A 25,103-nucleotide genomic window follows, 5' to 3' on the forward strand; every position below is an offset into this window, starting at 1 on the left:
TGGGATTCCCCCTTTCGTAATTCTATACCAAATCATCCACATGACTGTATCTTGTGACAAGACCCAGATATCCTCCCTGACCGGGTCTTCTTCCTCACTTGAACTGTTAATCACTCCCTCCACTGTGACATCACAAATCTTGCATATACTTATTTCACTGCCCCTATTTACACTAAAATATAAGTATTTGTTCACATGCCAGTCTGCCCTAGGAACATTGGTATTCTTTGATGTTGTCATCCAGTGTCTTATTTTTAAAAAACCACATATCCAACCCAATGAACACTAAAATATCTCAATAAATGTTTATTGTATGAACTAAAAGTAAATGAAGCTTTCTCTTTTCCTCCATCTCCCCATCTCATTTTTTTCTCTTTTCTGATAGCAACCCACAACCATGAGACATGACTCAGTAGACTAAGTTAGGATGTAAGTTAGTCATATGATTTAGGAATTCTGCTGCCATGATTATAACTACTCTACCCAGAGGCTAAATCGGCAAAATCCCTAACAAGGGCAGCATAATTTTCCAGCAGAACCTCAAGTCCAAGAGAAGAATCTCCTTCCAGCACAATTACATGACCTCTTGATTCCCATCACAATGCAATCACAAGTTCCTAAATAAATTATAAGCCTCCTTCATCCTTAGCAGGCCCAATCTGCTCTCCACTCAGCCACTTTAAGACAGAACAAGTTTCACCACTAAAACGTCTCCATTAAAGCCTCTGAGATGCCTGAGGGTGACGACTTTAGTCTGTAAGGTTCCTTAAATAGCTAAAATGTTTCCCGGGAGTAACCCCTGAAACACTGTTCATCTTAGGACTATTTGACTTTAAACCTTGATCTTATTCCAACCATTATTTATTTATCATTATTCATTTGTACTCAACACATATTTAGCACACACTCTGTGCTTCATACTATACCAGAGTTGTGTGAACACCACCCATATCTTACTTGCCTGACTTGTGACCATGGCCTAAATGACAATCATGATGGTGTGACACAGCTGCACCTGGCCCCTGCTTATCCTGTGCTGGGACCAGGACCCACATGCCCTCATCTTCCAGCCCCCAGTGGAAGACATACTATAAATCTATCCTAACTCAAGAGTTGCCCAGCTGAGACTATGGCATTTGTCAACTCTCTCCTTCTTTCTCTCTTCCTCTCTCTCTGCCAACATCATCTTTAGCTTTAATTACCTTTAGTTCTTTTATAAAGCTGACCATTTTTCTCTTTCTCCCTCTTAAAAAATGCCAAACTAAAACTAAAATGCCTGATATTAAATGTTTTCTTAATCATATATAACTCCCAATACTTTATCTGTGTGTCAGTAGCTCCACAGAGGGGAAAAAAAAAAGTAGTTCTCATTCCTGCTTCATTGGCACTTTTTGGAATGACAAACTCAATGCTAAAGAACTGTGGCAGGTGACAAAACACTTTCCTTGGTCATAAGTCACAAGTTATACAGAGAACTTGGTAGAAGCTGAACCTAAAGCAAACAGAAACATTGTCTGACAAATTAGAAGATACAATCAGAACTCAAATGTTAGCTTGAAGTACTTTGAAGAAAAACTTGAAGAAAATCTTGAGCAGGGTGTCTCTTGCACCAGTTAAAGTAAATCTAATACTAAAAATCCTACCAACTAGTCAAGAACCAATTCACAATATAGCCAATATACCAGGAGATGTGTTGAAAACATGATAGTAAAGGGCCAAACCACTTCTGATCACCCCAGCCTAAGAGTGATGACTCCAACGTCTTCCTTCCTATAATGTGTATATAGTACCCAATCCAGACTTATTTTTGTTTTTTAAAAAAAAAAAATTTTTTTTTAATGTTTATTTCTGAGACAGAGAGAGACAGAGCAAGAGTGGGGGAGGGGCAGAGAGAGAGGGAGACACAGAATCTGAAGCAGGCTCCAGGCTCTGAGCTGTCAGCACAGAGCCCGACGTGGGGCCCGAACTCACAAACTGCGAGATCACGACCTGAGCTGATGTCGGTCGCTCAACCAACCGAGCCACCCAGGCACCCCCCAGACTTGTTTTTGAAATGCTTATCTTACTTGCTAGATGATACATTCCTTGGCTGTTTATTTCATCTTTCTTTTTAATTAAAAAAATTTTTGTCTTAAGTTTATTTTTGAGAGAGAGAGACAGAGCATGAGCAGGGGAGGGATAGAGAGGGAGACACAGAATCCGAAGCAGGCTCCAGGCTCAGAGCTGTCAGCACAGAGCCCGACATGGAGCTCGAACTCATGAACTGTGAGATCATGACCTGAGCCAAAGTCAGACGCTTAACTGACTGAACCACCCAGGCACCCCTCTTTAGTTCATCTTTATGATACTCCACTGGTTTAAAAACCAATCTCATGCATTAGCTCTAAAATTTTCTGGCATGAATTTACCTTCCTAGGTAGGTTACCCTACTCGAAAGAGTACCTTGACATCATGTTCTTAGCAATTATATTTATCATTTTAAAATACTGTGTTAAACAAGTAACACATATACAAGAGATCAGTTTAAATAGTATGAAACTATTTTCCCAGAATCTTATCTTATGAATGGCAAAGCTGAGGCCAAACACTGAAAGAAATAATCTTTCTCTAACAACAAAAATATACTTCTACAATGACAAGCATCTTTGAATACATACATGCCACCAAACATGCATGTTTACAATGCTCTACAGCTTACACATACAAAAGTGTGTAATGTCACACACTCTTAACTCATTTAAGCACCACAATTTTTATTTTACAGAGTTAAGTTGCCTAAAGAAACTAATATTTATAAAGTATTGTTCTAGGATGTATGATTAACAAATACAACCAACATAAACACAGACATTATGTCCCAGCAACTTCATGCTGTAGGACACTGGTTCTAAAAACATGCCTGTAGGGGCCCCTGGGTGGCTCAGTCATTGAGCGGCTCTTGGTTTCGGCTCAGGTCATGAACTTACGGTTCGTGAGTTCAAGCTCCGAGACGGGTTCTCTGCTGACAGTTCAGAACCTGGAGTCTGCTTCAGATTCTGTGTCTCCCTCTCTCTCTGCCTCTCCCCCACTCACACTTTGTCCCTCTCTCTCTCAAAAATAAACTTAAAAAAATTTTTTTTTAAACTTGCCCACAAAAGCTGAACAGGTGAGATCATTTATTAAAGGATTTCGGGGGTTCTTTGTTTCCATTATGGATAAATCTGTACTGGATACTGTAAAGCAATGCTTCTCAAACCTTAATATTCACACAAATCCCTGATTAACCTGTTAGAATTCAAATTAGGATTAAATAGGTCTTGGGTAGGGCTACTGATTTCTAAAAACCTCCCAAGTGATGCTGACACTGGTCTGCACTTAAGTGTCAAGGTTGCAGAACATATAAGAAATTAACCCAGGGGTGTCTGGGTGGCTTAGTCGGGTAAGTGACCAACTCTCGATGTCGGTTCAGGTCATGATCTCATGGTTCATGGGATGGAGCCCAAGTCCAGCTCTGTGCTGACAGCACTGAGCCTGCTTGGGATTCTCTCTCTCCCTTTCTCTCTGCCTCTTCCCTACTTGAGCTTACTCTCTCTCTCTCTCTCTCTCAAAATAAATAAACTTAAAAAAAAAAACCATATATTTAAAAAAAAAGAATTAACCCTAACTAGCACTACTAGCCAAAACTTTACAGCCTTTCATCTTCCATGACTCTGAAGTGAAACTATTCTCATTCCCAGTTAATAGACAAGACTAAGGCACAGAGAAATGAACTTTCCCTAGATCACAATGCTTGGTCTGTGGAAAACCAGGGTTCAAATTTAGGAAGACGGACTCTGCAGGACCCTCTTAACCGCTACACATTATCCCGACATTATCTCCGTTAACAGGTAGACCCAGAATCCTAAGCCAGGTCCAGAGTTCTCCTCGGTACCATTCGCACGAGTCGGGTGCCTACTACAATTCATATGTCTGCAGTCAACATAACGCTGTAGGGCAGGGAAGGAGGAAACAGAGCCTCCCACTCAACGCAGCGGGACAGGTGGAAGGGGCGGCAGGTCCCTCCTCTTCCCGCAGCTGTGGCTGGGCTCCCGGAGGACCACTCTGCGGGTAACGGCAGGGCGGCCGATGGCCGGAGGCGGGCATTAGAGGCGGGGCGTCGGCAGGGAAAGGTTCCGGGCTGGATGTACCAACGCGGACAGGGGAAGGGGTTTCCAGGGGCCAGGACCGCCTTGCTACCTCCGAGCCCTGTACCGAGGCTGAGAAATTCTTTATCTAGTCCCAGGCTGCCTTGTGGAGTGTTGAGGTAGCAGGGCTCTTTTTAGCCACGTCCGCCTCCTTAGAGACTCTTCCTCTGGCACCTCGGTCGAGTGGAAGGCCCCGGAAATGGGAGCCGAGTGGCACCTGGCCAGTGCTGCGAGGGAGAGGGGCCAGTCGCTTACCAACTCCACTACGCCCCACGCAAATCCCCCGACTCTTCTGCCGCCGCCGTAGCCCTTACCAGCTCTTTGGGCGGCTTCTCCTGGGTTTTCCCAAACAGCCCCATGGCGAATTGAACTCGTCTTGCCCCTTCTGGCTTTCCGTTCCCCGCGCCCAGGCAGGTCACGGATAGCCGCCTGGGCGGGGCGGGCGTGAGGAAAGGAGCCCAGACTCCCAGAGAAGGCAGCGGCCGCGAGAAAGGTGATGCGCATGCGTCCGGCTCATGCGCAGAATTGGGCCAGGCGCAGTTTCGTCAGAGAGATTGTTGCAATTGCGCTCCTTCTGGGAGGGGATTTGTAGGTGGTAGTGACGAGTTAGGCGTGTTTTTGTGAGGTGTGGAAGTGATTCCTTTGGGAGATACGAACTTACTAACTACATGTGGTGATTACAGCTGCTTCTGATACTTCTCTTAAACCTGTATGTTGTGGCACCGGAAGTCTATCTCCACCTAGACGAGGTACATTTACAACCACTTTTCCCACGGCATCACTCTTGAGTCCCCTAAGCACGTAACTTGGGGCAAGCCAGAAACGACCCCTTCTTTCTCCCGCTAGACTTGTTCCTCCCTCCCCTCTGTTGTCGCCACCATCACCTAGTCACTCTAACCTGGGCATCACCTTCTCTACCCCCTTTACCAAGTACCAGTAATGGTAACTTTTCCATGTTTTTGAACTCCAGCACTCTCCTTTCCGCCCAAAGTGTCACAGCGTTTGTTCGGGCCATTGTTATTTCCAACGTGGATGATTTCTACCTGGCACTTGTGTGTCCGTCGTCTTATACTCCACATGGACCATGACCTTAATCAGATTCCCAAAGGTATCTGTGACTAAAATAGAGGCATTTTAGCCTAGCAATCTGATTGAACCTACACAGTGAGCTGATGGTTGTTATTACCTCACGTCATCGTGGAGAGCCATTCATTTAGTGCCACAACCTCATATTCCCATCTCTGGTGGTAAATGGTACAACCACTTGAAAACGTTTTGATAATTTCTTAAAATGCTAAACATACACCTATCTTACGCAATTCCACTGCTAGCGGGTTACCCAAGAGTAGAAAAAGCAAATGTCTTTACAAAGACTTGTAAATGGGTGTTCATAGCACCTTTATTTGTAATAGCCAAAAACTGGAAATAATCCAAATGTCCATCAAAAGATGAATGGATAAATCAGTTGCGATAGATCCATATAATGGAATGCTGCTCAGCAATAAAAATGAACAAACTATTGATACATGCAACAATGTGAATCTCAAAATAATTATGCTGAAAGAAGACAAAAAAAAAGTAAATACTACATGATTACATTTCTATAGCATTCCAAAAAAGGTGAACTAATCTGTAGTGACAGAAAGTGGCTCAGCGGTTGCTAGGGGACAGGGGTTGTTAGGAAAGAGGCAGGAAGGAGGGATTAGAGACACATAAGGAAGCTCTTGGAGGTGATGGATATTCTCTTGATTGTGGGGATGGTTTCACAGATGTATATAATGTCAAAACAAATGGGTACTTTAAATATGTGCAGTTTATGTCAATCATACTTAAGTAAAGTTCTTTTAAAATAGCAGTACAAATTCAGTGTAGAAACTAAAATCCCATTCTTACTTCCTCAGGGGAAAAGGTCTCAAAGAACCTTATAATTAAATTACTATAATTATAGATAGTATGAATTCTTTGAGATCTTCTCCTTTGGAGAATATGCTTTCACATATTTTTACTTAGTTGGGATCATATTATACATATTGTTTTCCGATCTTTTAAAAATTTTTTATATAAATTGTCATTGATATTAATATTTATAGCTGAGGACTGAGTGTTATACATAAGAGATGAATCACTGGTATGTACTCCTAATTCACTATTGCATTATATGCTAACTAACTTAGAAGTAAATTAAATAATTAATTAATTTTAAAAAAAGAAAAAATTTTAAATCATTAAAAAAAAAAAAAAAGAATGGTTTACCTGATGGTAGACATTAGCAAGTGGTGGTCCCAATGTATTAAAATGCATTATATTAAATTGGTTGATTTTCATAATAGGTAACTAAATAATAAATTCATAATAAATAAATATTAAAATAATAATTTTATTTTAAGTTACAGATGTCTTAATAGTTCAAATATATTTTGAAAATGAAATTCAGATCAAACATTTTATTCCACCCCTGAAGCACAGGGAACTTTTAAAACCATTCCACCAGACTCATAAAACCGAAGGCAGAAAACACCTTTTACTCATCTCTGTCTCTTCAATACCAAACACAATAGTTTGATGAATGAACATTGTTAATTGAAAGTATGGAAAAATTGATTTCTAAGCCCTAAAGTAATCTTATTAAAAATTCATCTGTGTTGATAAAAAAAATTATAGTTGAAGGATAATTTGGTGGGAATGGACTAAAATTTATTTAACCATTTTCCTATTGTATGAGATTAAGTGGTTTCTAATTTGTCCTTATTAAGTAATAAACATAGACAGCTTAAATTGTAAAAATACTACCATTGCTCTCTACACAGGTTGCACGGTTTTCAACTACCAACAGTGTATGAGAGCATCCTATTCCCTAAATCCTTGCTAACAATGAGTATTATCAATATTTTGCAATTTTGCCAATCTCATGGTATAAAATATTGTTCCTAATTTTCATTTGTATGATTACTAGTCTAGATGATCATCTTTTTGGTTTTTTATTGGATATTTGAATTTCTTCTGTAAATTACTTCTTGTATCCTTTGCCCATTTTCCATTGAATTGTTTTCCTCTTTTCCTTCCCTCCTTGTTTCAATGTGAGGGAAACCTTTGAAAATGAGAAATCTATGGAAATGTTTTTAAAGTTTCCTTTACCATATCCCTCCTCCTCTTTTTTTCATTTTTTTTTCTTTTTGAATGAACCATAAGGCAGAAATTTTTCACATAAGAGGACACTGAACTTCCAATTAGTCAACAATATTTATCAAATACCTACTATGGGTCAGGGATTCTGTAGGCTCTAGGGAAACTATAGTGAACAAAAAAGAACTTCATACAATCTGGTGAGAAGGACAGGTATTAAACAATGGTGATCCATAAAATTAAGTGAATTACTACAAATGTGCAAAATTCTGGCCATAAGAAGAATATGGTGATCAGTGAATCTTCCCTGAACAGGTTATACATAAGTGAGCCTTGCAGGGTGAACCAGCAGAAATATGAGGAGAACCCAGTACAAAAGAAACAGCATGTGCCTAAGAGCCTTCCCAGTTTCTGGGTGTAGGCTTGGGACCACAGACACTTCAGTTCCTAAAGCTGCACTTACCGGAAAATTGGTTATCAAGGGAAGAGAGGCCAAAGGGAGCATGGAGAAAGGTTCAATTGGGCATGTGGCATCCAACTAAAAGAGCCCATAGCTACAGACAGAGCCCTATAAACACGTTGATGCAGTTGTTCCTCAGTGACTAAAAGGGCACTGTGCATCTTCCACGCATGTTCCAGGCTCCAACGTCAGAGCAACATATACTCTATTTATGTCCTGATATTGCCATGGCACTGGACAAAACTGTGGCTGTAGGTTGTCCTTCATACATGGACCTCAGGAATTACGCACCAGATCCTCCCACCTGCTAAGAATCACATCTGAGGGGGTGGGAAGAACTAAGTGAGCAGGCATTCTAGCTCTTCGCTCCTGCCAAACACAGCAAGTGTTTAACAGGATCACACTCCCTTGCCATATGTTCACAAAGACGTTTATTCACACACAACTTCAAAGGTTTTGTGTGAATTCTCCTGATCCCTGAAAAATATTATAAATAGATGCATATCCTTGAATTGAAAGATACTGCAATGCCTGATGCTTTAAATATTTCCCTTGAATTTGAAATGAAAAATAGAAAGGACTGTTTTTCCTTCATTCTCCAGTTTGTCCTTGCTCATTTCTGTGATGTTTCCCATCTTAGGGAGCATTGTGGCTCAGAACTGTTCCCCATTCACTGGGTAGATTGTTAAATGAAATGCTCTGGGCAAGAAAATCACAACCCAATTCCTAGCAGGAATTTTGGCCTAATAAAACCAAGATATACCTTGTTTTATACAGCAGATGGATTCTGAAAATATTAGATATAAACTGGCTTCTGGAAAACTGAATTCCCTCCCATGACTTATCTAATAATTTTGGGATGGATTTATCTGAATTTCTGATGAATCTTCATCTCAGGGGCTCCTAGCCACAGCCTATGAGTTGAAAGAAGGTAAAGGAAAACCTTGAGTCATCTTTCCATTTCCAGCATTCCTCCGCCAACCTTACAAAAACCCTGTACCAGTTCCCTAGGACTGCTATAACAAAGTACAACAAACCAGGTGGTTTAAAACAACAGAAATGTATTCTCCCACTGTTCTGGTGTTTCAAAATCCAAAATCAAAGTGTCAGCAGGACTGTGCTTCCTCTGAGACTCTGGGTAGAATCCTTCCTTTCCTTTTCCTAGGTTCTACTGAGAGCTGTTGATCATGGGCATTCCTAGGCTTGCAACTGCATTACTCCAGTCTCTGCCTCTGTCATTAAGTAGTGGTTATTTGTCAGCTTGTGCTGCTATAACAAAATGCCATAAGTTGGGTGGCTTAAACAACAGAAATTTATTTTCTCACAGTTCTGGAGGCTGGAAATCTTAGATAAGTGCCAGCATGGTCAGGTGCTAGAGAGAGCCCTCTCCCTGGTTTGGACTTCTTGTTGTATCCTCACATGGTAGGCAGAGCAAGCTCTAGCGTCTCTTCTTTTATTAGGGCACTAATCCCATCATGAGGTCCCCACCCTCATAATCTCACCTAAACCTAATGATCTCCCAAAGGCTCCCTCTCCAAATACCAACACATTGGGGGCAGGGCTTCAACATATGCATTTTGGGGGTGACACACTTAAGTCAATAGCAATGTTCCCTCTGCATCACTCTTCCTTTTCTTGTAAGTACACCAGTCACATTAAGGGCCCACCCTAATCCACCACCACACTGTCCTAACTAATTATATCTATAATGATCCTATTTCCAAATAAGATCACATTCTGAGGTACTAGGGGTTAGGACTTCAATATATCTTTTGAAAGGGTACAATTTAACCTACAACAATCCTCATTTATACACAAGCCCCCACCCCCACTTTTGAGAAGAAAGAAGGTGATAGAGGGTGGAAGGAGACTGGATAGGTGAATCCTTTCAAAATAAACAAACTTCTGTCTTCTATGAGTGGCCCCAAAGTAGGGACAGTTTCCACTTGGGAAAGGTAAGTAAATATCTGAGGCCTGACTTGAACTTGGAGGATGTACTCTCCCTGCGGAATCACAGTAACCACTGCAGCCACTGCATATTGCCATCTAAAGCACCATTTCCACCATTAAAACTCCTGTCGTGGGAGATTCACATGCCTTTCCTTATTTCCTCACAGCACAGCAGAGACAAAGCCTGAACTTAAAGAAAAATCCAGCTGGAATATTTAAGCAATACTTCACTAAAATTGCCAAAAATTGTATCGGAATATCAGAATTGGAAAAATAGCATGTGACTCACACATTCAACATGATGTTAGACTGGATATTCTGGAAAAACTCACTACAAACACATAGGAAGTCTTTTTTTTTAATTTTTTTTAAACGTTTATTTATTTTTGAGACAGAGCATGAATGGGGGAGGGGCAGAGAGAGAGGGAGACACAGAATCGGAAGCAGGCTCCAGGCTCTGAGCCATCAGCCCAGAGCCCGACGTGGGGCTTGAACTCACGGACCGCAAGATCGTGACCTGAGACGAAGTCGGACGCTTAACCGACTGAGCCACCCAGGCGCCCCGCCTCACTAGAAAGTCTTGATACAATATAACCAGAATTATTTTATGTGCATGGTTGATCTCAAAAAAAAGAAAAATTAGTAATTTCCTCCAATAACAGAAACTTAGGACCTTGTTTGTGTGTTAAAAAAAAAAAAAAAAAACAGGGGTGCCTGGTGGCTCAGTCGGTTAAGTGTCTGACTTCAGCTTAGGTTATGACCTCATGGTTCATGGTTTGAACCCCACATTGGGTTCTGTGCTGACTGCTCAGAGCCTGGAGCCTGCTTCAGATTCTGTGTCTCCCTCTCTCTCCCTGCCCCTCCCCCATTTGTTCTTTCTCTTGCTCTCTCTCTCTTAAAAATAAACAAACATTAAAAAAAAGAAAAAACCAGGAGTTCCTGGGTGGCTCAGTCGGCTAAGCATCCAACTTCAGCTCAGCTCATGATCTCACAGTTCGTGAGTTCCAGCCCCACAATAGGTGAGCTCGAGCCCCACATCGAGTGAGCACGAGCCCTGCTTCAGGTGAACGCTGCTTCTCTCTCTCTCCTTCTCTGCCCTCGTGGGATTCTCTCTCTCTCCCTCTCTATCTCTGCCCCTCACTCACTTGCGCCCTCTCTCTCAAAAAAATAAATAAATAAAAATTTAAAAATGAAAAACAATATAGCTCATAGATGGCAAAGTGCATAGGTCTTAAGTGTATGATCTGATGAATTTTTACATATGTATATATATGAAACTATGTATATCAATATTTAAAACATTTCCAATATCTTAGAGGGCTCTATCATGCCTGTTTCCAGTCAATACCCACCAAAGAGAATCATTATTCTGACTTGTATCTCCATAGATTAGTTTTATCTCTTCTTGAACATCACATAAATGAAATCAAATTGTAGGCTCGGTTTTAATAATTGAGCAGAGGACAAGGAGACAAGGCTTTTAAAGGCTGGGGAAAATGCGGAAGCAAAATTAAGACCTCCTGAAGATGAGAGCCTTGAAGACTTCACCCTCAATGAAATTACAGGATAGTGGGGGAAAAATCTATCTGCTAGCGAAGGGGGCTAAGAAGAAATGTTTGTTTCAGGCCAAATGCCTGGTGAAAAAATAAAAGTAGAAGGCTTCCTTAAGGAACTGTAATTATAAGGCTGCCTTCCTGTGGGTTTAAATTTATACTACTTCCATAGTGTTGCAGATCCCAAGCCTGGATATTAATTTAAACAGTTCCTAATTTAAACTGTTGATAACTTCATGGTGACCTGTAAGGGAGAAAAAACCAAACTGTGAACTTGTAATTATATACCCTGTTAAATTATCCTTCCAAAATTAGGGCAAAATAAAAACATCTTCAGGAGGAAAAATAACAACAGATCAAAAAAATCCACCAACCAATAGATCAACACTAAACAAAATTCTAAAGAATGTGCTTTACAAATAACAATGGTCTCAAAAAGAAGGCGTTTTTTAGATACAAGAAGAAATGATCACAAATAATTTAGTGAACATGTGTTAATCTGAAAAGAGTTGACTCAATAAACAATAATAATATTGATTTTGGGGAAATTAAAAGAGTAAAACTAAAACATCCCATAATTGTAATATGAAAAACTGGGTAGTGGGGCATGTAGGTGGCTCAGATGTGTTAAGCATCTGACTCTTGATTTTGGCTCAGGTTAAGATCTTGGAGGTTCATGAGAATGAGTGCCTCATTGGGCTCTGCGCTGACAGTGTGGAACCTGCTTGGGATTCTCTCTCTCTCTCTCTCTCTCTGTCTTTCTCTCTGCCCCTCCCCTGCTTGCACTCTCTTTCTCTCTCTCTCAAAGTAAATAAATAAACTTAAAAAAAAAAAAGAGAAAGATAAAATGGGTGGGGTGGTTAAGTCATTGGATTTGAAAATGATCTCAGAGGATTCAAACATCTTCCCCTATTTCCCCACAGCAGTGAGGTACTGAAAACAAGATATACTTTATCTAATATTCTTTGGGAAGGAGTAAAGATATTGAATAATTTTAGATATTAAATAAGCTTGTTAGAATTTTAAGGATAATCACTAAAATAAAAGAGATATTTCCAAAATATTAGAGGGAAAATGGAATTAAGAATATTAATCTAAATAAGGTAGAAAAGGAAAAAGAAAAGTCGGGAAAAGTAGAAGGCACAAAATACAATGATAGAAATAAAGATATATCAGTATTAATAATGAAATGGACTAAACTCACCAGTGAAAAGAGATTCCCAACTAGGTTTTTAAACATTTAGTTTGAGGCCATTTTAAAGGAACACACTACAACATAGGGTATCAAAAAATTGGAAGAAAGACCTGGACAAACATATTTACCAGGCAATACAAAGCTTTTACAGCTATATTATTACCAGACAAAATAGATTTTACAGCAAAATAACTTTTTATGAATAATGAAGTTTATAATGTACAAATTTCAATCTATCAGGAGGCTAATCATATAGTCTCAAAAAAAAAAAAGGAAAAACTGACAGAATTTCAAGGAGAAATCCATAAACCCACCATCATAGAGGGAAATTTTAACTTTTCTTTTAGTAATTGGTAGATCAAGAAAACAAACATTTGGCAAAGACAAAGAAGACACAAAAATAAGACTCATTTAATCTAATTGTCACAACAAACAGAATAAGTTATCACATATCAAATGTTTACCAAAATTGAATATGTACTAGAATATAAAACAAGTGAAGAAATCATTTTGATTTACATCCCATTATATGACCACACATCAATTGAGTTAAAAAGCAATGACAAAAAAATTAAAAAATTTTTTTGAAATATAAAAACACATTTCCAAATAACTCATAAGTCAAAGAATAAATCTTAATGGGAACAGGGGAGTCACAGGCAACCCTCCCCCACCCAACTGGGGTGGTATCAGAGGAGACCTAGTAGAGACTTAGGACTTTCAACATCACCCAGTGATACTGTGACTACGCCCAACATAAGGTCAGTGGAGAACTGGATCTCTCACCTCTACCTAACATTAAAGGGGAACTTCTCTCGGGGTGCCTGCATGGCTCAGATGGAAAAGCATGCAACTTTTGATCTTGGGGGTCATGAGTTTGAGTCCACCTGCGGTGTAGAAATTACCTAAATAAATAAAAACTAAAAAAAAATAAAATAAATATAATAAATATATTTATTATATATTTTTTTAACATTTATTTTTTGAGACAGAGAGAGACAGGGCATGAGCTAGGGAGGGGCAGAGAGAAGAGACACAATTCAAAGCAGATCAAAGCAAATAAAAAAATAAAACAAAAATAAAATAAAATAAAAATAAAAACAAAAATAAAAAAACAAACAAAAAATAAATAAAATAAAAATAAAAACAAAAAAAATCAAAAATTTGGGGGGTGGTCTCCCCTCATATCTCACTGAAGGCCAAGTAGGGAACTTGGACTTCTACCTCACCTGTAAGTAATTAGGGGGCACCTCCACTTTTCTACCAAAGCAGTGTCAGGAAAAAAACAGCAGAAACAGGTTTAAATAAGATGCATAATCTCAGAACATAAACTGAAATGTCCAGATTTCAAATAAATGAAAATCACTCATCATACCAAGAACCAGGAAGATCTCAAACTGAATGAAAAAATATAACCATTATATGTCTTACTAGGGTAAACAGTGTCTCCCAAAAGTTCATGTCCACTGGAACCTGTGAATGTTACCTTATTTGAAAATAGAGTCATTGCACATAAATTAAGGTGAGATCATACAGGATTAAGGTGGGCCCTAAATCCAATGAAATTGTTGTCCATGTAAGAAGAGGGAAATTTGAAAGAAACACATAGTAGAGAGAACCATGTAGAGACAGAGGCAGAGATTGGAGTGGGTATTTAAAAGCCAAGAAACGCCAAATATTAACCTATCAAAAGATAAAAGAGCAAGGAAGGATTATTCCCTAGAGCCTTCAGAGAAAGTATGGCTCTGCCAAAACCTTGATTTCAGCTTAATTTCTAGCCTCAAGAACTGTGAGAGAATAAATGTCTGTTAGTTTAAGCCACCTAGTTTGTGGTCATTTGTTGTGGCAGTTCCACTAAACTTAATATAGATGCCAAGAATGAGATGACAAATATTAAAATCATCTAATAAAGATTTTTTAATTCCATGATTTTTAAAATTCAATAAGGAATTTAAAACATGATTGAAACAAATGAAAAAAAAAACTCATTAAAAAAAGGAACATACAAAGAAGAACAAAAGGGAAATTTTAGAGTTAAAAAAACACAACAACCAAAATAAAGAGCTCATTGGATAGGCTCAACAGTAAAATGGAGAAGACAGAAGAAAGAATCAGTGAAATGGAAAATAGAATAATAAGACAGTACCCAACCTGAATGACAGAGAATAGACTGAAAAAGAATGAACAGAATCTCAGAGACCTGTGGGACTATAACAAAAGATGTAGCATTTGTGTCATCAGAGTCATGGAAGGAGAAGAAAAATAGGGCAGGACTGAAAAAGTATTTAAATAATGGCCAGGGGCACCTGGGTGGCTCAGTTGGTTAAGCCTCTGACTTTGGCTCAGGTCATGATCTCACAGTGTGTGAGTTGGAGCCCCGCATTGGACTCTGTGCTGACAGCTCAGAGCCTGGAGCCTGCTTTGAATTGTGTCTCTTCTCTCTGCCCCTCCCCAGCTCACGCCCTGTCTCTCTCTGTCTCAAAAAATAAATGTTAAAAAAAAATAAATAACGGCCAAAGAAAAGAAATACTGACTGAAAACTTCTCCAAATTGGCAAGAGACATAAACCTGCAGATTCAACAGACTGAGAAAACCCAAAGAAGAAATAGCCAAAGAAATACAAAAAAATCTTGAAAGCAGCCAGAGAAAAATGACATCTTATCTATATGGGGAAAACAATTCAAACAGCAGTGGATCTCTTATCAAAACCATGGGACATAGAAGGAAGTAGCACAATATTTTTAGTGCTAGAAGAAAAGAATTGTCAACCCAGAATCTTACATCCCAAGATAATGTTCTTCAGGAATGAAAGGGAAACAAAGACATTTTCAGTTGAAGGAAAACTGAAGGAATGTGTCCCCAGAAGACTACCTTAAATGAAAAGATAGTTTCTAAATAGAAATTTCTCTAAACAGAAAGGAAACCACAAAAAGAAGGAATCTAGGACCACCAGGAAGCAAAAAAAGAACAGACTAGGCAAAAGTATGGATTAAATATAATGGGCTTTTGCTCTCCTTTGGAGTTTCCTAAACTGTGTTCAATGGATGAAACAAAAATTATAACACTAGCTAATGTGGTTCTAAATGTACGAAGAGGAAATACTTAAGATAATTATATTATAAATGGAGGAAGAAAATGAGACCTAAAGAGAGGTAGGGTTTCTATACTTCACTTGAACCAGTAGACTGTGATAAGTTATGTATATATAATATAATACCTAGAGCAACCACTAAAAATTTACAAAGAAGTATAATAAAAAATGGCATAGATATTAACCATCAGGGAAATGAAAATCAAAACCATGAGATACCACTTCACACATGCTAGGATGGCAATAATAAAAGAGACAGGTAATAAGTGTTACTGAGAATACAAAGAAATTGGAACTCTCACACACTGACAGTGGGAATGTAAAATAATGCAGTACCTTTGGCAAGCAGTTTGGCAGTTCCTAAAGAAGTTAAATACAATACCATATGATCCAGCAATTCCACTCTAGATATATACAAACCAAAATGAAAATATATGTCCACATAGGAACTTGTACACAGATATTCATAGCAACACTATTCATAATAGTCAAAAAGTAGAATTAACCCAAATGTCCATCAACTGATGAATGGATACATAAAATGTATTATCCATGTAATCGAATAGTATTTGGTCATTAAAAGGAATGAGGGGAGCCTGAGTGGCTCAGTCAGTTGAGCATCCGACACTCGGTTTCAGCTAAGGTCATGATCCCAGGGTTGTAGGATCAAGCCCTGTGTCAGGCTCCATGCTGAGTGTGGAGCCTGCTTAAGAGTCTCTCTCCCTCTCCCTCTGCCTGTCTCGACCACTCATGCATGCTTTTTCTCTTTCTCTAAAATAAAAAATTAAAAAATGAATAAAATATTGATTCATGCTACAATGTGGATGAAAAATTGAAAACATAATGCCAAGTAAAAGTAGCCAAATTCAAGGACACACGATTTTGTATAGAATAACCAAATCCATGGTGAGAGAACATAAACTAGTGGTTTCCAGGAGATGGGAAAAATGCAGAATGGAATGTGATTGCTAATAGGTATGGGCTTTCTTTTTGGGGTGATGAAAATGTTCTGGAATTAAATAGTAGTGATGGTTGCACAACTTTGTGAATATACTAAAATTCATTGAATTGTACATATGGAGATGAAAATATAGTCAACAATATTGTAATAATGTATGGTGACAAATGGTAACTACAGTTATTGTGGTGAGCATTAAGTAATGTATAGAATTGTTAAATCACTGTGTAGTACCCCTGGAACTAATATAATAAATTTCAACTATACTTCAATTATAAAATATTTTTAAATGAATGAATCCTATAGTATATGAATTATATTTCAATAAAGCAGTTTTAAAAACACTATAGATAAATCAAAATGGAATTCCAAAAAATGTTCGAGTAATTCACAAGAACAGAGGAAAAGAAGACAGAGAAAGGAAACAGAAAATAAAACATACAGTCAGACTTAATTTGAACATATCAATAATTGTATTTAATGTAAATGGTCTAGGGGCGCTTGGGTAGTTCAGTGGGTTAAGTATCTGATTTCAGCTCAAGTCATGATCTCACAGTTCATGGGTTTGAGCCCCACATTGGTCTCTCTGCTGTCAGCACCAAGCCCACTTTGGATTCTTTGTCCCCTCTCTCTCTGCCTCTCCCTCACTCACATTCTCTCTCTCAAAAATAAACAAACATTTAAAAAAATGTAAATGGTCTAAATACAACTTAAAGAGATTGATAGAAAGGGTTAAAAATATAACACCACTATATGTCATGTGCAATAAACTCACTTCAAATATAATGATATAGGCAGGATGAAGGTAAAAGGATGGGAAAAGTTACATCATGCAAAAAATCAAAGGCAAGCAGAAGTGGTTATATTATCAGATAATTTACACTTAAGAGCAAAGAAATTCACCAGGAAAAAGATGTACACTATATGATGATAAAAATATCAATCCACCAAGAAGACATAGCAGTCCAAATGTGTATACATCAACAACAGAACTGAAAATAATGGGAAATAAAAATTGATAGAACTGAAATTTAAAAAATAGACAAATACATAGTTACAATTTGAGATTTCAACACCACTCTCTCAACATCTGATAGAACAACTAAGAAAATCAGCAAGGATATAGAAGAACATCATCAACCATCAGGATCTAAAAGACATTTATAGAACACTCTACTCACAACAGAATACACATTCTTTTCAAGTGCCTACAGAACACACATCAAGAAAAACCATATCATGGGGCATAAAATAAACCTCAAGAAATTTAAAATAAGTTAAATCATACCAAGTATGTTCTCTAGCCACAGCGGAATCAAACTAGAAATCAATGACAGAAAAACCCTCCAAACACTCTGAAACTAAAAAACACACTTGTAAATAATTAATGGATCAAAGAGTAAGTTTCAAGAGAAATTTAAAAAATACACTGAACTAAGCAAAAATGAAAATTGTTATAACATATCGATGTTTGTGGAACACAGCTAAATCAATATTGAAAGGAAAATTTATTGAACTAAATGTACCATTAGAAAAAGAAGAAAAGTTTTAGGGGCGCCTGGGTGGCTCAGTGGGTTGAGCGCCCAACTTCAGCTCAGGTCACGATATCGCGGTCTGTGGGTTCAAGCCCCATGTAGGGCTCTGTGCTGACAGCTTGGAGCCTGGAACCTGCTTCAGATGCTGTCTTACTCTCTTTCTGCCCCTCCCCCGATCATGCTCTGTCTCTCTCTCTCTCAAAAGTGAATAAACGTTAAAAAAATTTAAAAAAAGAAAAAGAAGAAAAGTTTTAGGTCAGTAATCTAAGTTTCCACCCTGAGAACGTAAAAAAGAGAACGAAATAAACCTAAAGCAGGAGAGAGAAGACAAACCAATGAAATTGAAAACATAAAAGCAATTGAGAAAATTAATGAAACAAAGAGCCAGTTTCCAGAAATTCAAATAAAATTGACAGAGCCCTAGAAAAACAGACATAGAATAAAAGATTGAGAGAACACAAATGACCAATATCAGGAATGAAGCAGAGTATCACTATAGACTTTGCAGACACCAAAGAGATAATAAGGGATAAAATGGACCAATTTCCTGAAAAACAAAAACTACCACAACTTACCCGATATGAAATGGATAATAAGATAGATATTATTGATAATAATATTGATATTATTATATATCATATATATACTATATATACTATATATATACTATATATACTATATACTATACTATATACTATATATACTATATACTATATATACATATACTATATATATATATATATAGTATGATAGACAATATTCAATTAAGGATATTGAGTCATAATTTATTTTTTTAATTTTTAAAAGTTTATTCATTTACTTTGAGAAAGAGAGAGAAAGAGAGAACACATGCACAAGCATAGGAGGGGCAGAGAAAAGGAGAGGCAGAATCCCGAGAAAGCCCTGTGCCATCTGCACACAGTCGGATGTGGGGCTCAAAATCACAAACTGCAAGATTGTGACCTGAGCTGAGATCAAGAGCTGGACATTTAACTGACTATGTCACCCAGGTGCCCCTTGAGTCATAATTGAAAAACAATTAACAAATAAATACAAAAATATCTATGTAAAAAGACCCCCCCCCAAAAGTCTCTAGGCTCAGATGGTTAAACTGTAGAATTCTATCAAATGTTTAAAGAATAATTAATTCAGAGACAGACACAAAAATACAGAGAATAAACTGATGGTCGCCAGAGAGGTGGCAAAATGGGTGAAGGGGAGTGGGAGATACAGGCTTCAAATTATAGAATGAACAAGTCACAAGGATGAAAGGTAAAGCATAGGGAATATAGTCAGTGGTACTGTAATAGCGATGTAAGGTGACAGATGGTAGTTACACTTTATGCATAAGATAATGAATAGAGTTATAGAACCACTATGTAGTATGTCTGAAAGAAATGTAACATTGTGTGTCAACTATACTTCAATGAAAATGGAAACAAAAAAAGAACAATTAACACCAGCTATACAAAACTTCTCCTACAATTAAGAAGATGTGGTATATTGTTACAGTGGAACACTACTTGGTGATGAAAAAGAATGAAATCTTATCCATTTGCAACAATGTGGATGGAACTGGAGGGTATTATGCTAAGCAAAATAAGTCAGTCAGGGAAAGATAGACATCCCATGATTTCACTCATATGTGGAATCTGAGAAACTTAACAGATCATGGGGGGAGGGTAGGAAAAATAAGATAAAAACAGAGGGAGGCAAACCATAAGAGACTCTTAAATACAGAGAACAAACTGAGGGTTGTTCAGGGTGGGGAAAATGGTTGTTGGGCATTAAGGAGGGCACTTGCTGGGAGGAGTGCTGGGTGTTATATGTAAGTGATGAATCACTTCAATCTACTGCTGAAACCAAGACTACCATGTAACTTGAGAATAAATTTTAAAAATAATAAATAAATCTCTCCCAGAAAATAGAAGAGGAGAAAATATGTCCCAATTCATTTTATTCAGGTAGTATTACCCTAATACCAAAACCAGACCCCCCCCCAAACAGTATAAAATAAGAAAACTCCAGACCAATATCCCTCATGAATATAAACACAAAAATTCTTAACAAAATAAAGCAAAGAGAATTCAGTAATATGTAAAAAGAATTAAACACCATGACCAAGTGGGGTTTATTACAAGGATTTAGGGCTGTTCAATATATGAAAATTAGTCAGTGTAATCCACCATAACAGGCTAGAGAAGAAAATCACAGACCACATTACACAACACAGAAAACAATTTTGACAAAATTCAATACCATTTGTGATTAAATAAGTAACTCAAAAAATAGTAACAGGGAAAGTTCCTCAACTTGCTAAAAGTCATCAACAAAAACCCTGCAGCTAACATTGAATTTAAAGGTGAAAAACTGAATACTTTCCCCTAAGATTGTGATATCCACTTTCACCACTCGTAATTCAATTTAGTGCAGAAAGTTTTAGCCACTGCAACAAGAAAAGGAAATAAGAGACATACAAACCAGAAAGGAAAAAAATTAACTGTTATTTACAGATGACATGATTGTCTATGTAGAAATTTCAAAAAACCTACCAAAAATGGTAGAAATCTACTATTTCTAGCAATTAACATGTTGACACCAAAATTAAAAATACAGTGCCACTTACAATCACTCAAAAAATTAAATACTTAGCTATAAATCTGACAAAACATGTATAGTACTTGCATGCTGAAAATTACACAACACTGACAGAATCATGAAAGATCAAAGATCCAAATAAAATGGAGACATATACAATGTTCATGGATTGAAAGCACAACAGAGTAAAGATATCAGTGCTCTCCACAAAAAATATACAAGTTTGGTACAATTCTTGCTTTTAAAAAAGGCTAAATACAAAAACACATTCTTTCTATATATAATAAACAATTAAAAAAGAAAATCTGTTGCCTGTAGCAACTTTATATTATATAGGTCTCCTGAAGCAAGGGAAACAAAAGCAAAAATAAACTATTGGGATTACATCAAGATAAAAACCTTCTGCATAGCAAAGGAAACAATCAACAAAACTAAAAGGCAACCTACAGAATAGGAGAAGATCTAATAAAGGGTTAGTACTTAAAATATATAAAGTTATAATACTCAACACCTAAAATATGAATAATCCAATTAAACTGGGAAGAAAACATGAATAGACATTTTTTTCCAAAGAAGACATCCAGATGGCTAACAGACACATAAAAAGATGTTCAACATCACTCATCATCAGGGACATGCAAATCAAAACTACAATGAGATATTACCTCATACCTATTAAAATGGCTAAAATCAACAACACAAGAAACGACAGATGTTAGTGAGGATGTAGTGCATTCCCTGTACTGTTGGTGGGAATGCAAACTCATGCAGTCACTCTGGAAAACAGTGTGGAGTTTCCCCCAAAAGTTAAGAATGGAACTACCCTATGATCCAGCAATTACACTACTAGGTATTTACCCCCCAAAATACAAAAATACTAATTTAAAGGGATACATGCAACCCAATGTTTATAGCAGCATTATCAACAATAGCCAAATTATGGAAAGAGCCCAAATGTCCATCAACTGATGGATGGATGAAGAAGAATGGAATATTACTCAACCATCAAAAAGAATGAAATCTTGCCATTTGTGATACATTTGCATGGCATTTGCAATGCTGTGGATGGAGCTAGAGAGTATTATGCTAAGCAAAATAAGTCAGAGAAAGACAAATACCATGTAATTTCACTCATATGTAGAATTTAAGAAAAACAAATGAGCATAGGGAAAAAAGAGAGAGACAGGCAAACCAAGAAATAGACTCTTAACAATAGAGAGCATACTGATGGTTACCAGAGGGATGTTAGTGGGGGGATAGGTTAAAGAGGCGATGGGGATTAAAGAGTGCACTTGTTGTGATTAGCATTGAATGTTGTATGTAAGTGTTGAATCACTAAATTGTACACCTGAAACTAATATTACACTGTATGTTAACTGGAATTTAAATAAAAACCTCAAAAAAGTAAAATTTGTAAGACACTATTTTTTATGCCATAAAAAAATCATAAAATCATAAAAAAATCAACCAATTAAGAATAAATTGAATTGAATAAATTGAATACAAGGCCCTTTTACAGACAACTACAAAACACTGCTGATAGAAATTAAAGAATATCTAAATAAATGGAGAGATATATTCATGAAATGGAACTCAATATTGTAAAGACATCAGTTCACCCCCAAAGTTATCTATAGATTTAATGCAATTCCATTTACAATCACTCAAAAATCCCAATTAAAACCTAGAAGGGTTTTTTGTGTGTGTGTGTGTGGTAAATTTGATAAGCTAATTTGAAAATTTTCTATGGAAATGCAAAATACTAAAGTTGGTGGATTTATGCTACCTGATATCAACAGTATTATAAAATTCTAATAACTAAAATGGTGTGGTGTTGGTATGAAATTATTATACAGACTAATGGAAAAGAATAGAGAACCCAGTAGTAGAACCATATATAAACACTGTCACCTGGTTTATAACAAATACCACCACAATTCAGTGGGGGAAATGATATTCTTTCCATTAAATTCCACAAGGACAATTTAGATATCCATAAAAAAAAAGAACTTTGATCCCTACCTCACACCACACACAAAACTTCATTTGAGATGGAGCACAGACTGAAATATGAAAGGTAAAAAAGCAAAGCTCCTAGAACAAAACATAGGAAAATATTTTCAACACTTTGGGTAGGCAAAAATGAAACAGAACACAAATTAAAAGCTATACAAAATCATTAAATTGGACTTCTTTAACATTAAGAACTCATATTCATCAAAAGATGAGGGTGAAAAGGGAGGCCCAAAACTGCTCCATATTTCCAAAATAAAAACTCATATCCAGCGTATATAAAGGACTCTTACATATTAATAACAGTAGATTCACCCCAATTTTTAAATTAGCAATGTGAAGTATTATTTAATTTGCTATTGAGAGTATGAAAAGATGATCCATATCATCATTCAGAGACATAAAAATTAAAAACATAATTAAATTCTACTATATCCCCACAAGAATGGTTAATATTAAAATCATCGACAATATCAAGTGTTGGAAAAAATATGGGAACCCATATATACTGCCGGTTAGAGTATACATTGGTACAACTAGTTTGGAAACTTTAGCAGTGTATACTGAAGCTAAACATATATATAAACTTTATGATATAGCAATTCCATCCCTTGTTATATACTCAACATAAATGTTACTGTCCATTGAAAGACATGTATAATAATATTCAAGGCAGCTGTATTGATAATGGCAAAATCTGGAAATAAATGAACCATCAACAAATGAATATATAAATTGTTATATATTTATCACAATTAACATATATTATATATATCACAATTTATATATTCATATAATAATATACTAATCAATACAGCAATACAAAAAATGAACTATAGATACATACAATATCAATGGAATTTCAGTGGAACTTCTCACTGTGCTTTGCTTGGACTTGAGCTCTCTGCATCGCAGTCAAGAAATTGCCCTTTGCAGAGACCTGAGTAATCATGGGGTTTATCCTGTTAGTTTCCTGCTTCTCAGCAATCTTTTTTTTTTTTTAATATTTATTTATTTTTGAGAGAAAGCGAGAGAGAGCACACACAAGTGTGAGTGGGGAAGGGGCAGAAAGAGAGGGGGTCAGAGGATCCAAAGTGGGCTCTGTGCTGTTGACATGAAAGCAGAGAGCCCGATGTGGGGCTTGAACTCACAAACTGTGAAACCATGACCTGAGCCGAAGTCAGACACATTAACTGGCTGAGCCACCAAGGTGCCCCAGCAATCTCAGTCTATATTGCCTATTGTCCACTTTCTGAAAACAACCACTCGTATATTTTTGTCTGGGTTTATAGTTATGGCAAGAAGACTAGTCCAGTACCAGTTATTCCATCATGATCAGAGGTAGAAAACCAGAGTTATTTTATTATTTTTGTTATGTTTTATTTTTTTAATGTTTATTTATTTATTTTGAGAGAGAGAGAGAGAGAGCGAGCAGGGGAGGGGCAGAGAGAGAGGGAGAGAGAGAATCCCAAGCAGGCTTCGCCTGTTAGCACAGATCCCGACACGGGGCTCAAACCCACAAACTGTGAGATCATGACCTGAGCAGAAACCAAGAGTCAAGATGCTTAACCAACTGAGCCACCCAGGCGCCCCATAGAAATCCAGAGTTATTTTTTTTTTCAACGTTTATTTATTTTTGGGACAGAGAGAGACAGAGCATGAACGGGGGAGGGGCAGAGAGAGAAGGAGACACAGAATCGGAAACAGGCTCCAGGCTCTGAGCCATCAGCCCAGAGCCTGACTCGGGGCTCGAACTCACGGACCGCGAGATCGTGACCTGGCTGAAGTCGGACGCCTAACCGACTGTGCCACCCAGGCGCCCCCAGAGTTATTTTAAAGAAGTGGTATGAACCGCACTTAGGAAAATTGGTTGGGAGAGAAACACTGACTAGGTAACTACAGGAGCCTTTACTCATACTGGAACTATAGACATAGGATATTTAGATGAAAGGATGATTAGTAAATTTTGGATATGATGGGACTGAGATGTGGTCATAGTTAAAGGTTAATCTGGTATAACAGAGAGACCTCAAAACGCAATGACTTTAAATTAAATAGAAGTTTGTTTCCTGAAAGAGTCTAGTGATCTCCATGGTCAGGTAGCTCTGTTTGAGGTCATTCAGGGACCAAGGCTGGTGAAGCAGCTCTGTGCACTGGTTTCACCTGACTTTCAAGACTGCATCGATTATCACCATATCTTGCAGGGTAAAAGTAGAGAAGAGAAAGTGTTCATACATATACCTAATGTTTTAAGTCAAGATCCAGAAGTGGGATGCATCATTTTTGTTTACCTTGTACTTGTCAAGAATTAGTCACATTGGTCACACGTAACTACAACGTGGGCTGCAGTCTAAGACAGTTCAGCTAAAATTCTAGTAAAATGGAAGAATGGGAGAATAGATTAGTGGCAGGGTTGGGGGAGAACGATCAGCTTGGCCACCACGGATGCTTGTGAGTCATCCAA

At 37.4% G+C, this 25,103-nt stretch overlaps 1 protein-coding gene across 2 annotated transcripts in view; it reads right to left on the minus strand.

The window, feature by feature from the left end:
- LOC125161835 (E3 ubiquitin-protein ligase RNF103) overlaps nucleotides 1–25,103 on the minus strand; it is a 110,996-nt gene that overhangs the window by 52,864 nt on the left and 33,029 nt on the right. Inside the window, exon 1 of one of the 2 annotated variants that reach the window (XM_047852011.1) lies at nucleotides 4,478–4,655. The exons of the other annotated variant lie outside the window; for it this stretch is intronic. Within the exon in view, the coding sequence (XP_047707967.1) occupies nucleotides 4,478–4,522 (45 nt within the window). The 5' untranslated portion in view covers nucleotides 4,523–4,655. Of the gene's footprint in view, nucleotides 1–4,477; nucleotides 4,656–25,103 lie in introns of those variants that run through there. 2 annotated transcript variants of the gene reach the window in all.

Source organism: Prionailurus viverrinus, chromosome A3 (assembly GCF_022837055.1).
Source record: "Prionailurus viverrinus isolate Anna chromosome A3, UM_Priviv_1.0, whole genome shotgun sequence".
Classification (NCBI taxonomy): Eukaryota; Metazoa; Chordata; class Mammalia; order Carnivora; family Felidae; genus Prionailurus; species Prionailurus viverrinus.